The sequence below is a fragment of the Mirounga angustirostris genome, unplaced genomic scaffold (genome assembly GCF_029215605.1).
Source record: "Mirounga angustirostris isolate CCGP_5_RB_7025 unplaced genomic scaffold, mMirAng1.0.hap1 SCAF_2, whole genome shotgun sequence".
Classification (NCBI taxonomy): Eukaryota; Metazoa; Chordata; class Mammalia; order Carnivora; family Phocidae; genus Mirounga; species Mirounga angustirostris.
The window spans coordinates 11,297,125-11,313,116 of NW_026991710.1; the positions used below are offsets into that span (position 1 = coordinate 11,297,125).

The following is a 15,992-nucleotide window of genomic DNA, read 5'->3' on the forward strand; positions in this document are numbered from 1 at the left end:
TCCCAAAGCAATGGAATACTCATTCTTCTCTAGTGCCCATGGAACATTCTCCAGAATCGATCACATCCTAGGTCATAAATCAGGTCTCAACCGGTATCAAAAGATTGGGATCATTCCCTGCCTATTTTCAGACCACAATGCTTTGAAACTAGAACTCAATCACAAGAGGAAAGTCAGAAAGAACTCAAATACATGGAGGCTAAAGAGCATCCTACTAAAGAATGAATGGGTCAACCAGGAAATTAAAGAAGAATTTAAAAAATTCATGGAAACCAATGAAAATGAAAACACAACTGTTCAAAATCTTTGGGATGCAGCAAAGGCAGTCCTAAGAAGAAAGTATATAGCAATACACGCCTTTCTCAAGAAACAAGAAAGGTCTCAAATACACAACCTAACCCTACACATAAAGGAGCTGGAGAAAGAACAGCAAATAAAGCCTAAACCCAGCAGGAGAAAAGAAATAATGAAGATCAGAGCAGAAATCAATGAAACAGAAACCAAAAGAACAGTAGAACAGATCAACGAAACTAGGAGCTGGTTCTTTGAAAGAATTAACAAGATTGATAAACCCCTGGCCAGACTTATCAAAAACAAAAGAGAAATGACCCAAATCAACAAAATCATGAATGAAAGAGGAGAGATCACAACCAACACCAAAGAAATACAAACAATTATAAGAACATATTATGAGCAACTCTATGCCAGCAAATTAGATAACCTGGAAGAAATGGGTGCATTCCTAGAGATGTATCAACTACCAAACTGAACCAGGAAGAAATAGAAAACCTGAACAGACCTATAACCACTAAGGAAATTGAAGCAGTCATCAAAAATCTCCCAAAAAACAAAAGCCCAGGGCAAGATGGCTTCCCAGGAGAATTCTACCAAACATTTAAAGATGAATTAATACCTATTCTTCTGAAACTGTTCCAAAAAATAGAAATGGAAGGAAAACTTCCAAACTCATTTTATGAGGCCATCATTACCTTGATCCCAAAACCAGACAAAGACCCCATCAAAAAGGAGAATTACGGACCAATATCCCTGATGAACATGGATGCAAAAATTCTCACCAAAATACTAGCCAATAGGATCCAACAGTACATTAAAAGGATTATTCACCACGACCAAGTGGGATTTTTCCCTGGGCTGCAAGTTTGGTTCAACATCCACAAATCAATCAACATGATACAATACGTTAACAAAAGAAAGAACAAGAACCATATGATCCTCTCAATAGACGCAGAAAAAGCATTTGACAAAGTACAGCATCCTTTCTTGATCAAAACTCTTCAGAGTATAGGGATCGAGGGTACATACCTCAATATCATAAAAGCCATCTATGAAAAACCTACAGCGAATATCATTCTCAATGGGGAAAAACTGAGAGCTTTCCCCCTAAGGTCAGAAACACAGCAGGGATGTCCACTATCACCACTGATATTCAACATAGTATTAGAAGTCCTAGCCACAGCAATCAGACAACAAAAAGAAATCAAAGGCATCCAAATCGGCAAAGAAGAAGTCAAACTCTCACTCTTTGCAGATGATTTGATACTTTTTGTGGTAAACCCCAAAGACTCCACCCCAAAACTGCTAGAACTCATACAGGAATTCAGTAAAATGGCAGGATATAAAATCAATGCACAGAAGTCAGTGGCATTCCTATACACCAACAACAAGACAGAAGAAAGAGAAATTAAGGAGTCGATCCCATTTACAATTGCACCCAAAACCATAAGATACCTAGGAATAAATCTAACCAAAGAGGCAAAGGATCTGTACTCAGAAAACTATAAAATACTCATGAAGAAATTGAGGAAGACGCAAAGAAATGGAAAAGCGTTCCATGCTCATGGATTGGAAGAACAAATACTGTGAAGATGTCAATGCTACCTAGAGCAATCTACACATTCAATGCAATCCCCATCAAAATACCATCCACTTTTTTCAAAGAAATGGAACAAATCATCCTAAAATTTGTATGGAACCAGAAAAGACCCTGAATAGCCAGAGGAATGCTGAAAAAGAAAAGCAAAGCTGGCGGCATCACAATTCCAGACTCCATGCTCTATTACAAAGCTGTCATCATCAAGACAGTATGGTACTGGCACAAAAACTGACACATAGATCAATGGAACAGAATAGAGAGCCCAGAAATGGACCCTCAACTCTATGGTCAACTCATCTTTGACAAAGCAGGAAAGAATGTCCAGTGGAAAAAAGACAGTCTCTTCAACAAATGGTGTTGGTAAAAGTGGACAGCCACATGCAGAAGAATGAAACTGGACCATTTCCTTACACCCCACACAAAAATAGACTCCACATGGTTGAAAGACCTAAATGTGAGACAAGAGTCCATCAAAATCCTGAAGGAGAACACAGGCAGCAACCTCTTCGACCTCAGCCACAGGAACTTCTTCCTAGAAGCTTCGCCAAAGGCAAGGGAAGCAAAGGCAAAAATGAACTCTTGAGACTTCATCAAGATAAGAAGCTTTTGCACAGCAAAGGAAACAGTCAACAAAACCAAAAGACAACCGACAGAATGGGAGAAGATATTTGCAAATGACGTATCAGATAAAGGGCTAGTATCCAAAATCTATAAAGAACTGATCAAACTCAACACCCAAAGAACAAAGAATCCAATCAAGAAATGGGCAGAAGACACGAACAGACATTTTTCCAAAGAAGACATTCAAATGGCCAACAGACACATGAAAAAGTACTCAACATCGCTCGGCATCAGGAAAATCCAAATCAAAACCTCAATGAGATACCACCTCACATCAGTCAGAATGGCTAAAATTAACAAGTCAGGAAATGACAGATGTTGGCGGGGATGAGGAAAAAGGGGAACCCTCCTACACTGTTGGTGGGAATGCAAGCTGGTGCAGCCACTCTGGAAAACAGTATGGAGGTTCCTCAAACAGTTGAAAATAGAGCTACCGTATGATCCAGCAATGGCACTACTGGGTATTTACCCTAAAGATACAAAAGTAGGGATCAGAAAGGGTACATGCACCCTGATGTTTATAGCAGCAATGTCTACAATAGCCAAACTGTGGAAAGAGCCAAGATGTCCATCGACAGATGAGTGGATAAAGAAGAAGTGGTATATATATACAATGGAATATTATGCAGCCATCAAAAGGAATGAGATCTTGCCATTTGCAATGACGTGGATGGAACTGGAGGGTATTATGCTGAGCAAAATAAGTCAAACAGAGAAAGACATGTATCATATGACCTCACTGATATGAGGAATTCTTAATCTCAGGAAACAAACTGAGGGTTGCTGGAATGGGGGGTGGGGTGGGAGGGATGGGGTGACTGGGTGATAGACACTGGGGAGGGTATGTGCTCTGGAAGCGCTGTGAATTGTGCAAGACTGTTGAATCTCAGATCTGTACCTCTGAAACAAATAATGCAATATATGTTAAGAAAAAAAAAAAGATAGCAGGAGGGGAAGAATGAAGGGGGGGAAATCGGAGGGGTAGACGAACCATGAGAGTCTATGAACTCTGAAAAACAAACTGAGGGTTCTAGAGGGGAGGGAGGTGGGAGGAGGGGTTAGCGTGGTGATGGGTATTAAAGAGGGCACGTTCTGCATGGAGCACTGGGTGTTATGCACAAACAATGAATCATGGAACACTACATCTAAAACTAATGATGTAATGTATGGGGATTAACATAACAATAAAAAATTTTTTAAAAAAAGAAGCTATAACACAAATCTCAATAAATTTAGAATTTTAGTATGTTCTTTGTCCACAATAGAATGAAGTTACAGTCATAATAACAGAAGGAAATTTGAGAATTCATGATATGTGAAAATTAAACAAAATGCACCTAAACAATAAATAGGTCAAAGAAGAAATCACGACGCAAATATGACATAATTTGAGATAAATGAAAACAAAACACAATATACTACAACTTATGAGACTCAACTAAAGCAGCAATCAGAGGGGAATAATGCTATAATGCAAGATATAATGCTTGCATTTAAAAAGGAATAAAGATCTCAAATCGATAACCTAAATTTCTGCCATAAGAAACTAGCAAAGATGGGGCGCCTGGGTGGCTCAGTCGTTAAACGTCTGCCTTCGGCTCAGGTCATGATCCCAGGGTCCTGGGATCGAGCCCCGCATCGGGCTCCCTGCTCAGCGGGAAGCCTGCTTCTCCCTCTCCCACTCCCCCTGCTTGTGTTCCCTCTCTTGCTGTGCCTCTCTCTGTCAAATAAATAAAAAGAATATTTAAAAAAAAAAAGAAAGAAACTAGCAAAAAGACGAATAAACTAAACCCAAAGCAAGCAGAAAGAAGATCATAAAGATTTAGAGCACAAACAAATGAAATAGAGAATAGAAATAATAATGAACACCAATGAAATCCAAAGTTAGGTCTTTGAAAAAAATCAACAAAAGTGACTTTTAGCTAGGCTGACAAAGAAAAAAGTAAAGGACTCAAGTTACTAGAATCAGAAATAAAAGAGAGGATCTGGAAACCAACCTCACAGAAATAAAAAGGATTGTAAGGAAATACTATGAACAATTATATGCCAACAAATTAAAAACCTAGACAAAATAGATGTATTTCCAGCTAGACACAAACAACTGAAACAGAAGTAAGAAGAAATAAAAAATCTGAATATACCTAAAATAAAGGGATTGAATTAGCAATTTTAAAACTTCCCACAAAGAAAAGTCTGGGCCCAGATGGCTTTACTGGTGAATTCTACACATTTAAAGAAGAATTAATGCCAATCCTTCACATACTCTTACAAAAAATTAGAAGAATGAACATTTCCCGACTTATTCTATGAGACCAGTATTACCTGGATACTAAAACCAAAGACATCACAATAAAACTACAGACCAATATCCCCTATGAACATAGATGCAAATATCCTCAACAAAATACCAGCAATCCAAATCCAGATATATATATTAAACAGCATAACCAAGAGGGATTTTTCTCAGAAATGCAAGATTGGTCTAACATCTGGAAATCAATGTAATATATTATATTAATAGAATAAACCACAGAAACCACAATCATCTAAATAGATGTAGAAAAAATAGTAATTACTCATATCAATTACATGATGAACTAATAACATTTTGCATGTGTTGAGTTAAAATATAATACTCGAGTTAATTTCACTTGTCTCATTTTCTTTTTTTAGATGTGGCTACCAGAAAATTCCACATTACATATGCAGCTTGCATTTGTGGCTCATATTATGTATCTGTGGGACCAAGATGATCTAGATGTATCTTTGAAGACCAGGACTCTAACAGCATTGGGTATCTTTTGTGCACAGCTCCCTGTATTACTTGCCAGAGGAGAAAAGTGAGACTGAGAATGGTTAACCTGCCCAGGTTAACAAACTCCACCCTGTAGGTATGAGAACTGATACTGGAATTCAGTTCTGTCCTTAAGCTAGAGTATGCCCTATTTACATCCATCGTCTTCCTTAGGCATCAAGCCATTACCATCATTTATGTGCATGTTTTGGGTAATTGTTTCATTTTGTTGTTTTCTTTTTGCTTTTGTTATCCACTGAGCCCCCCTACCCCCCTGCCCCCCATTCCCCCCACCCCTCACCTGGCCAGGACTACCACTGAGTTCTTCTATCTGGCCTTTGAGTCTACTCTTTCCTTTAAGCTGCATGGCACATAATAGCTAGGAGTTTTTGTTCCTTTGTTTAAATATCTATTCTGTCTCAAACATTATAGAAGACTCTCTACTTAAAATATTGCTAATCATCTTCACAACCCATACTTCGCAGATGATAGTTGTTGCTCCCTTCACTTTCACAAAGAAGAGAAAACTAAGGTCCCCAAAACTGTACTGCTAAAGTTACACAGGAACAGAGGGAGTTGGGACTGAAAGCCAGGTCTCTGACTCAAGAGCACTTATGTGTCCAGCATATCCCTCTTCCCTGACTCCTAAAGTGAGAGGAATATGGATCAACTGTGGGCCCTGAAACACATTACTATTTATAGATATGATTCATGTACTTATGAAAACTTTCTAAAGTATTTTTTCATAAAAATTTGTCTATAATTATTTTCTATTGAAAACTGAAGTCTATTTTTCTTCTTGCTATGGATTATGTTCTGCAAATTTAATACAATGATGTATACTTATACATGAATTTTGGATATAAGATGATATAAACTCCTACAGTAAATGTGAATTGATAGCAGTAAGGATGAAGCACTAATCTGGGCTAATATTAAATATCCACCTTGAATGTTACTCAGACATTGTCTTTATACTTAATCCTTATATAAAGGAGGGAGGTAATGCCTGGTACAACTAAACTTCATGATTTTTCTTTGTTATCAAACATTCAGAGTTGCCAAAAAAAAAAAATTTTTAAACTTTTAATCTTTCTAAGATTCTAAAAATATTAAGATCAAATTTGATAGATGGAAGATTCTTCATCCATATGAAGTTTAAATATTTAATAGTCAAAATGCTTCCCTACTTTGCAGAGCATAATTTATCAAGTGAAAGAGTTAGCTTTCTAGAATGAAAGAAAAGAATTAAATGCAATATATCCAATATATACTGCCAGGCCTCATTATTCTAATAGGAGAAAAATTAGTATGCACATTTGAGAAGTATTTCTGAATTTTTTGGGCTATGTATTTTGAAAACAAAATGCTTTCATTCTGAGATCACTACTGCCAATTGTTATTCATTTAGTGAGGTGTTACTGAAAAGTTTTAAAGCATTACACTTTCCAACAAAGAAAAATCATGAAGTTTAGTTGTACCAGGCATTACCTCCCTCCTTTATATAAGGATTAAGTATAAAGACACTTTCAGGAACAACCACTGTCCCTGTGGCTGTGTTTGGCTCAGACATGGTGCATATCTTTGATAGCCCAAGGGACAGCTAATGGAGCAGAAGCCTGAGCAATGAGGAGATGGGGGCTTTAAGCCCAGGCTCTGCAAACTACGGGAAGCAAATTACTTTATTTCTGGGCTTTGGTTTTCCACCTCTAAAACAAGAATATTATTTGCTTTATCTAGTCACCAAGTATACTGTGACAAGTTAAGGAGATAAACAGTGAAAATCCCTTTTCCAGCTAGGATTACAATGTGTTTCAGCCGTGTGATTTCTTCTGCCTTCCTGAGTTTGCCTTAGCTCAATATTCCACATTCACCCTGGGGCTTCACCCATGACCAGTCCAGCAAGGCTATGTTGCAGCGTGTAGGACTCCAATTTAATAGGTCAGTTTCGGCCTAGAATCTCACTGTTTATGACTCTGTCTCGATAATTAGGGCCAGGAATTATCATAGCTGATACTAACAGCCTCTGTGATGCCACGGAATAGTGCGTGTGTCTTTGGTTTTGCTCTTGTTGGATCCCCAGGGCCTAGTACAGCGTCTAACACAGCAGTCACTCAATCAATAGTTTCTGGGTACATAAATGCATCAAGAAGAACAAGGAAAAGAAAGGAATATAGAAGGCATAGCCACTGCTTCCAAAGATTTATAATCCAGTCAAGGTGACAACACCTAAAAATAGAAGTCAAGAAGTGATAGAACAGTTAAGTCAGTCTACATGCCACTGAGCATGTGGCAGGAATTACTGCAGAGGTTGACGGCTCCCTTACTGGAGCTGGATGACAAATGTCCCAAGCTGCACAAAGGGTGACATAAACTGTGAAGACCTTGTATTGTGTTTGGCCCCCAAACATTAGCAGCAGGGAAAGATTCCAGATATTTTCCCTTGTCAGTGGATTCATCCTTGGATAGCATAACAACCAGAATGGAGTTTTCAGATTGGTATAGCCAAAGAAAACGATGGGAAGGGGAGTGAAATTTCGTTGTTCATTGTTACGATCTGTTCTTTTTTTTTTTTTTTTCTTCCTCTAGCAAACATAAGTCACTAATATTATGGTTCTCTAGAAAATGGCATATCTCCTTATAAGTGTGCTTTGGAAACATTTTTCTCCTTCCCTTCTTTCTTCTCTCCTTCCCTTCTTTCCATTGTTTCTCTCTTCCCCTTCTTTTCATTTTTCCTTCCTACAGCATTCACTGGGCAATTCACTAATCTACAAACATTTACTGAGCCCTTGTGTTTCAAGTAAAATGGCAGGTAAACATATGTAGAGAAATACATAAAGGAAAGTCCATGACCTAGAGCAACTCAGAGTCTAAAAGGGCAGATAGCCAAGGAGACAGATAATTATTGTCCATGTGACAAGTGTTCTAACAAAAAAAAGTTATTATGACAATATTGTCAGAGAACATAGAAGAGGGTTTAACTCACTGTCCAGGAAAAGCCAAGAAAGGCTATAGCATTGGGACTGTGTCCTGAATAGTAAGGAAGCATTAGCTGATGAAAAGAGGTAAGAGGCATTCCAGAAAATAGACACATCATGTGCAAAGGACCAGAGCTATGAAAAGACATGTCTGATCCAGAGGATTGGGTACTATGGGGAGTGACAGGTGATAAAGGCAAAGAGGCAAGTTGCAAATAACTTTTGAAAGGTCCTATTCCCCAGCAAGTTTGGATGTGATATGGTAGAAGCTAGGAAGGTGCTTATTGACCAGGACATGTGGCGGGATTATAGTTGTTTTTTGACACCATTAAAGGGAAGAGATTCAGAGAGGAACTGGTAGGAAAACCAGCTAAGAGGCTGTGCAGTAGGGCAGGACAGAGAAAAGACTGAGAGTTAAGGCACAGGTAGAGGAGTGGACTGAGGGGACAACATTTGAGCAGTATTTCTGCAATAGAATTAACAGAGTATGGTGACCAATTGTTTTTGGAGGGTGAGAGAGGGAAGAAGAGGACAACTCATGCTTCCAGCTCAAGCAACTTGTGTAATGACGCCATCAACCCAGATAAGGAGCAAAAGAAGAGGAGTGGGTCTGGGGGAAGATGGTAAGTTCAGGTATGGACATACTGAGTTGATATGTCTGAGGGACATCCAGGTCAAGCTGGTTAATGGGCAATTGGAAATACAAATTTGGCCTCTGGGCTAGAAAGAAATTTGTTAGACATTAGCATAAAGATGGTATTTGAAAACATGATAGTGGATAAGGTCACCTAGAAAGAGTATATAGAAGTAGAGAAGAGGACCAAGAAGAAAGAGTATATAGAAGTAGAGAAGAGGACCAAGAATATAAGCCTAAGGAACTCCAACATGTAAGGGATATGTAAAGAGAAGGAAGGCAATGGAGGACAGTATGAAGGGAAGTGTGGAAAAGTAGAAAAAGAACCAGAAGTATTAAAGATGGTGGTACTCCTGGGTGCTGTGTCAATTAAGCAACTTGAAGTTGGACAAGGCCAATATGGGCCTTAATATTTTTCCCCAATACAAAGCCAGGTCAATGAGCCTCCAATGAAGACTAACCCTTTCCCATTTATAGGACAAGTAGCAGTAGGAAACCAGCAGCGTGGTGGCTCAGCATCAAGTTGGCCTCACGGCCATTCTATGTGAACTCATTCTGTTTCTATGAGCTGGAGTCTTGCTCAAATTCCTGTGATGAACCCTTGCATTTCAGTCTCCTTCCTCAATAACCCATTCTCTAAAGTCTGGAATCCTCCTCTAGTCTCCTAAAACAGAAGTCTTGCCTCCTGGAGTCTAGGTTTATCTATCCCCTGGTTTTTCAATCCTGAGCTGCCCTATCTGTGTGTCCTCACACATGTATCCTGTCGATGCCTGGAACTGTCTTGCTTTGCTTATAATTCCTAGCAGCATGCGGGTGGTGTTTGGGTAACCCCTGCCAACAAACAAAGACCTTCATATTACTATAGTATACTTATAGCTATTATTTTCTAAAACTGTTATTCATTTATGGAGCAGTGCATGCAATTTAACAACTCTTGGGTGCCTGCTGTGCGCCAGGATTTCTAGGTGTGGAAGATGCAGCAGTGAACAAAACAATGTACCTTTCCTCAAGGGGTTTGCCATCTAACAGGTAGGACAGATAAACAATGTTAAGTATAAAGAGTGCCCGATGGGGGATAAAAATCAAACCACTTACGAGTAATAGGGAGGCTGGAGCGGAAGGAAGGAGTTGCTATTTTATAATGGTGGTCGGGGAAGAGATCACTGACCAAATGAGCTTGAGCAGAGACCTAAAAGAAGTGAGACAGAGACACAAAAAACATGAGAGTGAGCCCTGCTGGTATTTAGCGGACAAGTATTCCAGGCAGTGAGAATCACAAGGGCAAAGACTCTGAGGCTGACTTGGCCTGGTGTGTCAAAGAAATACGGATTCCATTGTGGGTAGAAATGGTCAGAGGGGTTAGTGGAGGCAGGAGGCAATCCTGAATAACCATTTGGTTACTGAAAATGTCTTGACTGTTATTCTAGGAAAATATAAGTATTTAGTCAGGAAAGTTGACAAGATCTGTCTTCCATTTTGAAAGGAGCCTTTCTAGCTGGGAGGCTAGTTAGGAGGTAAGAGCAACAAGCCAGGGAGAGATTGCATTGGTCTGGCCTGGTCTGCTTGTGGTGGGCATGATGAGAAGTAGTTGGATTCTGGATATAATTTAAAAATAGGACAAGCAGCATGCAATAATGGTTTGAATATGCTGTAAGAAAAATAAAAATCAAGGATGACCTTTTAATTTATTATTTTAATTTTGGCCTGAGCAACTATAACAGTGGAGTGCCATTTACCAAGATGGGGGAGTTCAATATTGGACCTTTAAATGCAGGATGGCTAGGAGACTGGGATGTCTATGAAGCCATGTCCTGAGCAGGTGTGGGATCTGGTGCACCAGTGGAGGGGATGGCCTTAGATGGGAATGTGGGGTCTGGGCAGGCCCTCCACGTAGCAGGAGGGAAGAAGGTGTGTAGGAACGGATGCACAGTGGACTGGAAAAGGGTACAGTTGAAGACCTGTGGAAGTTCTCCTAGAACTGCTTCTATTTTCTCAGGGAAATAGCCAGGTCAGCTGAGAATGAGGGGAGGAGAGAAGGTGTCAGGAGGCTTTGAGATAGAGGCGAAGGTGTGAAATAGTCTTCTAGGAACAGTGTTAATAAATTTCAGCTCATGGCCTAATCGTGGGACTTAAAATCAACTAAGTGATTTGAGATCAATTTAGCAATTTAACACAGTACATAGAATTTAAAAATAGAGTTTATTGCATGTATAAAAAGAATTGCTTAGGGTGCACGGGTGTATGTGTGTGTTCTAGGTTGTAGCTAAAATATTTTTTAAAACACTGGCCCAGAACAATGGTAGGCAATGAACAAGAGACTGTCGAATAAGGACAGGGACTGAGTTAATGATCATATGGTCAACATAGAATATAGCCTCATAAGATTTTGGCATTGTAGCTGCTAGAGGACCACAATCCCTCCTCTCACCCACCTCCACCTCCACTATAGGAAACCTTTCTGTTTGAGTATTTTCAATGATGGCATGCTCACCAGTTTAAAAGATAGAGATTTCAGGATGTAACTTTCTTCTCTATAAAAAAATGAGGTCCTCACAACACTCTGAGATGTTAAAGTGGTGAGCAGGGGTCTGGCATTTGGATTTTGGAATTTGGTGTACTTAAAATGAAATTTGACCTTATTACATAATATTAAACGTGATGGCTTTTCTCTGTTTTGGAGATCTCTAAATCCTCCAAAACAAAACCAGAACACTAGGAAATCTTGTTTTTATTCAAACTTTAGCCCAGAATGGCAGCATTTGACTTGTAAAGGTATGCTCTCTCTCTCCTCCATACATTACACTAACTGCAATTTTGGTGATGATTGAGCTAATTTTCATGCCTATATTTTCTTCCTCTTTCAAGATTTGTTGTTGGATCTGCAGATGATTCCAAATATAACTTTAGAAAAAAAGTCTTCATTTTTAAGACAGTCTTAAAGTCCTCAGTTGTGAAGTAGTTTTTCCCTGTAAAATACATTAATAAATAATAGTTAAGAATATGTCAACAGGTGCTGTGGAAATGGCCATTTATATTTTTAATTGTAATGAGCTCAAGTTATTTTCTAGACATTGTAATTTAGAATAATAAAAGTACTTCTCCAGTTCTATATTTTGCCTGATTATTAAAAATGGTTTTGAGATTATTAGCTCAAACCAATTTACTATACGCCTGACCAATTTCTGAACCATTTGAGTTTTTTAAGATTACTTTCTCCTATTGTAAAGGCAATATCAAACTTAGTTCATTAGACAGGATATCAGACATAAACGTAATACATGGAACATATTTTGCTTCTGCAATGTTGTTCTCTTTCTAGCATGCTTAATATGATTTATGTAAATTTGAAACACTGAAATAAAAGTAGAAATGAAATTGAATAGAGAATGAGGACTCATGAAAATGTACACTCTGCCTACATCAGTAGGAGTGTACATTTATGATCTGTAACACTAATCTTAGTCCAGTTGTAAATCAAAATCAAGTAGAGTCTCACAAGAAAAAAAAATTGTAACTGTGTGGTGGTGGATGTTAACTAGACTTATTGTGGTAATTACTTCCCAACATATAGATATATCAAATCATTATGTTGCACATCTAAAACCAATAGGATGTTATAGGTCAATAATATCTCAACTAAAAAAAGAATTTAAAAAGTCAAGTAGTCTGGACACCCCTCTATTGCTTTTGGGGTTAGTCTGTGTTCTGGGATTCTTTAATAGTTTCACTTCTCTAAGTGCCAAGAAAAAGTTAAAATTGCAAAACAGGATCATTCTGTTATTCGTTATCTAGACCCTCATATAATTTTTTTTCCTCTATGTTAAATGCTTCTTTAGAAAAGGAAATACACAGGATTAGTTCCTCTTCTAACCATGGAAAACTCTCCCCTTCCATTTTGCAAGCCTCAACAAGTCTGTTGCTGAGTCAGAACCTCCTTTTTTCCCTGATGTGAGAAATCTTTCTCCCTGGAAAACTCGTAAAGCTTAGGAAATGCTTAATTTTGAGTCTCCCTGGGGGGCAGGGACAGGGGAGCCTGAACCCATGTGGCAGGGAGGAGTCCCACACGGCAGTCCTGATGATGGCACATTAAATGGTTTTATGAAATACGAAGACTTGGAGCCGGCCCAGGGTTACCATGTGAGCTCGCCTCCTAACCTATTATATGCATGCATGTGTGTAGACAGCCACACCGAGCCCTGGTTAGGTTCCTGGGACTTTGCTCCTCATTGCCGAAGTGAAAACGTTTGGTGTACAGCTGGGGTTTCATGTTTGCCCTGCAGAAAACACCTTCAAGCGGCTGCAGGAAGGTCCAAACAGCACGCAGCAGGAGAAGCCAAAAACAGAAACAAGCCCGAGAAGGCGCTTTCTAGGGCGCCGACGAGAGCTCCAAGTCGGGGACGTGGTGGGGCACGAGGTGTGGAGAGAGCCGCTCAGAGGTCTGCCAGGCAGGCAGCGCCCACAAGACCTAGAGGGCCTACGGACCCCCGGGGCTGAGCCCGAAGGGCGGGGGGGGCCCGCGTCTCCGCTGCGCTCGCAAAGCGCAGGCCGCGCGCGACCGCCGCGACCGGGAGCCGCTCCCAGTCGCGTCCCCCGGCCTCAGTTTCCCCCGCCGGGCAGCACGACCCCGGGAGGCGGCCCAGCGGCCAAGCCTCATGTGACCGAGGGCGGGACCGAGGTGACAGGAAGGAGGCGGGCCGCGAGGGCGACGGGGGCGGGGCGGAGCGCGTGCGGCCACGGGCAGCCTTGGCGCGAACCCCGCGCCGGGAGGGGCCGTTGCCCAGGAACCGTCGGCGCCGCCCGCGAGCGCTTGCCCTTGTGCGCGCGCGCGCGCGGCGGGCGCTCAGACCCGAGTCTGCCGCCGGCTACCGCCACCGGCCTCCTCTTTTCCCTAGCTGCCGAAGGGGCGCGAGGAGACACGCCGCTCGCTCCCGCGCTCCCCCGCCCTCCTGGGAGCTCAAGCGCGCCCCTGGCCGAGCCTGCATATTAATGAGGGGCGGGGCGGGGGCGGGGCAGCGGGGGCGCGGCGGCCTCGCGCCCGCGCGTGCCGAGACGCACCGCGGGGGGCGGTGCGATTGTGAGGTGGCGCTGACGCACGTTCCGGAGTTCTTAAGCGGCGAGGGCGGCGGCGGCGGCGGTAGCGGCGGCGGCGGCGTCCGAGCGGGTCTCGGGAGGCGGCGGTGACTGCCGCGAGGGCTGGCGGGGCCGAAGTGGGTGCCCCTGGCTCAGTCACGGTGTTCCTCTCACTGACTCCCCCTCCTTCCACCACGGCCGTGCCGCCCCAGATCCGGCGGCTTCCTAGGCGGGGCAGCGGACGGGGCGCGTCCCCTCCCGCTGCCGCCCGCCTGATAAATGAGGGACTTAGGGTTTGGGGTGCTGCAGACCGCCCCGCTCCGAAGCAGCAGCCCCGGGTCCCTGTTCAGCAGCGGGGCGTACCGTCCCTACGCTGCGGGGCCCGCCGCGGCCACCGCCCCGCAGCCCTCCGCCACGCCCTTCGGCCCGCTCTCGCCGCCGCCGTTGCCTGTCACCGGCATCTCGGAGGCCGCCTCCCCCTTTCCTATCCCCCTCGGCGGCGGCGGCGCGGGCAGCTCGGCCGCCGCCGCTTCCTCTTCCTCCCCGTTCCTGGCGCATCAGCAGACCATGCAGGATGAGCTGCTGCTGGGGCTGACACAGCAACCGGCGCGGCCGCTCTCGGGGGCGGCGGCCGCGGAGAAACTCCCCAACCACCACCCCGGCGGCGGCACGAACGCGGGTGTGACCCACCTCCTCCCCTCCCAGGACTTCAAACCGAGTCTGCACCACCCCTCCTCCTCCTCCGCCTCCTCCTGCTGCTGCTGCCGCACCTCCTCCCCGCAGGACTTCAGTAAGCGGCAGCAGCAGCAGCTGAGCAGCCAGAAGAGGAAAGAGTTCAGCCCTCCCCACCTTCCCCACCCTCCGGACTCGAAGCCGCCGCCGCCGCTCCACTGCCCCGGCCGGTTCAGCCCGCCGCCGCCGCCGCCGCCGCCCGGCCCGCTCCTCCAGCCGGCGCAGCTCGCCCAGCGCCAGCAGCCACAGCAGCAACAGCAGTTCAGCGTACCGCACCCGCAGCGCCTCCCGCCGCAGGACTTCGCCCCGCGGCAGCGCCCGGCCGACCTGCCCCCGCTCCCGCAGCTCCAGCCCTCGCCGCCCGCAGCCCCGCGGCGCCGCCACGGAGGCGCGGGCAGCCCTCGCAAGACCCCGGCCGCGGGCGAGGGCAGCGCCGCCGAGCCCCCCAATGCGGGCTTGGCCCCCTCGACGCCGCCGGTGAACCCCGCGCCGGGCTCCATGGAGTCCCCCAACCACCCTCTGCTCAACAGTCCCAGTAACCTCCTGCCCGGCGGGGCGCTCGGCGCGGGCGCCTTCAGCAGCCTGCAGAGCCCGGACCTTCCGCACCCCGGCGGCGGCGGCGGCGGCGGGGGCGGGGGGCCCCCCGGAGGCGGAGGGGGAGGCGGCTCCGCGTCGCCGCCGCCACTGCCCGGTTTCGGCACCCCCTGGTCGGTGCAGACCGCGTCGCCGCCGCCGCCGCCGCCGCCCCAGCCCCAGCAGCCGCCGCCGCCCCAGCCGCAGCAGCCGCCGCCGCCCCAGCAGCCGCCGCAGCCGCCGCCGCAGCAGCCCGGCTCCTCGGCCGCCACCCCCGGCGGCGGCGGCGGCTCGCTCAGCGCCATGCCGCCGCCCAGCCCCGATTCGGAGAACGGCTTCTACCCCGGGCTGCCGTCGTCCATGAACCCGGCCTTCTTCCCGAGCTTCTCGCCCGTGTCCCCGCACGGCTGCGCGGGACTCAGCGTGCCGGCGAGCGGCGGCGGCGGCGGCGGCGGCGGCGGCGGCGGCTTCGGCGGCCCCTTCTCGGCGGCCGCCGTGCCCCCGCCGCCGCCGCCCGCCATGAATTTACCTCAGCAGCAGCCCCCGCCGCCCGCGGCGCCGCAGCCGCCGCAGAGCCGGAGGTCGCCCGTCAGCCCGCAGCTCCAGCAGCAGCACCAGGCGGCGGCCGCCGCCTTCCTGCAGCAGAGGAACTCCTACAACCACCACCAGGTACGGCGGGCGGCGGCCCGGCTGCGC

General features: G+C 45.4%; 1 protein-coding gene across 9 annotated transcripts in view; it reads left to right on the forward strand.

The window, feature by feature from the left end:
• The first annotated feature begins 14,054 nt into the window (after window positions 1-14,054).
• CPEB2 (cytoplasmic polyadenylation element binding protein 2) overlaps window positions 14,055-15,992 on the forward strand; it is a 70,935-nt gene continuing 68,997 nt past the window's right edge. For 5 of the 9 annotated variants that reach the window (XM_064584291.1, XM_064584292.1, XM_045881466.2 and 2 more), the window contains exon 1: window positions 14,056-15,965. In XM_064584291.1, coding sequence (XP_064440361.1) covers window positions 14,271-15,965 — 1,695 coding nt within the window. In that variant the 5' untranslated portion in view covers window positions 14,056-14,270. Of the gene's footprint in view, window positions 15,966-15,992 lie in introns of all 9 variants that reach the window. The other 4 variants (XM_045881464.2, XM_045881465.2, XM_045881468.2 and 1 more) reach the window with 2 other exon arrangements.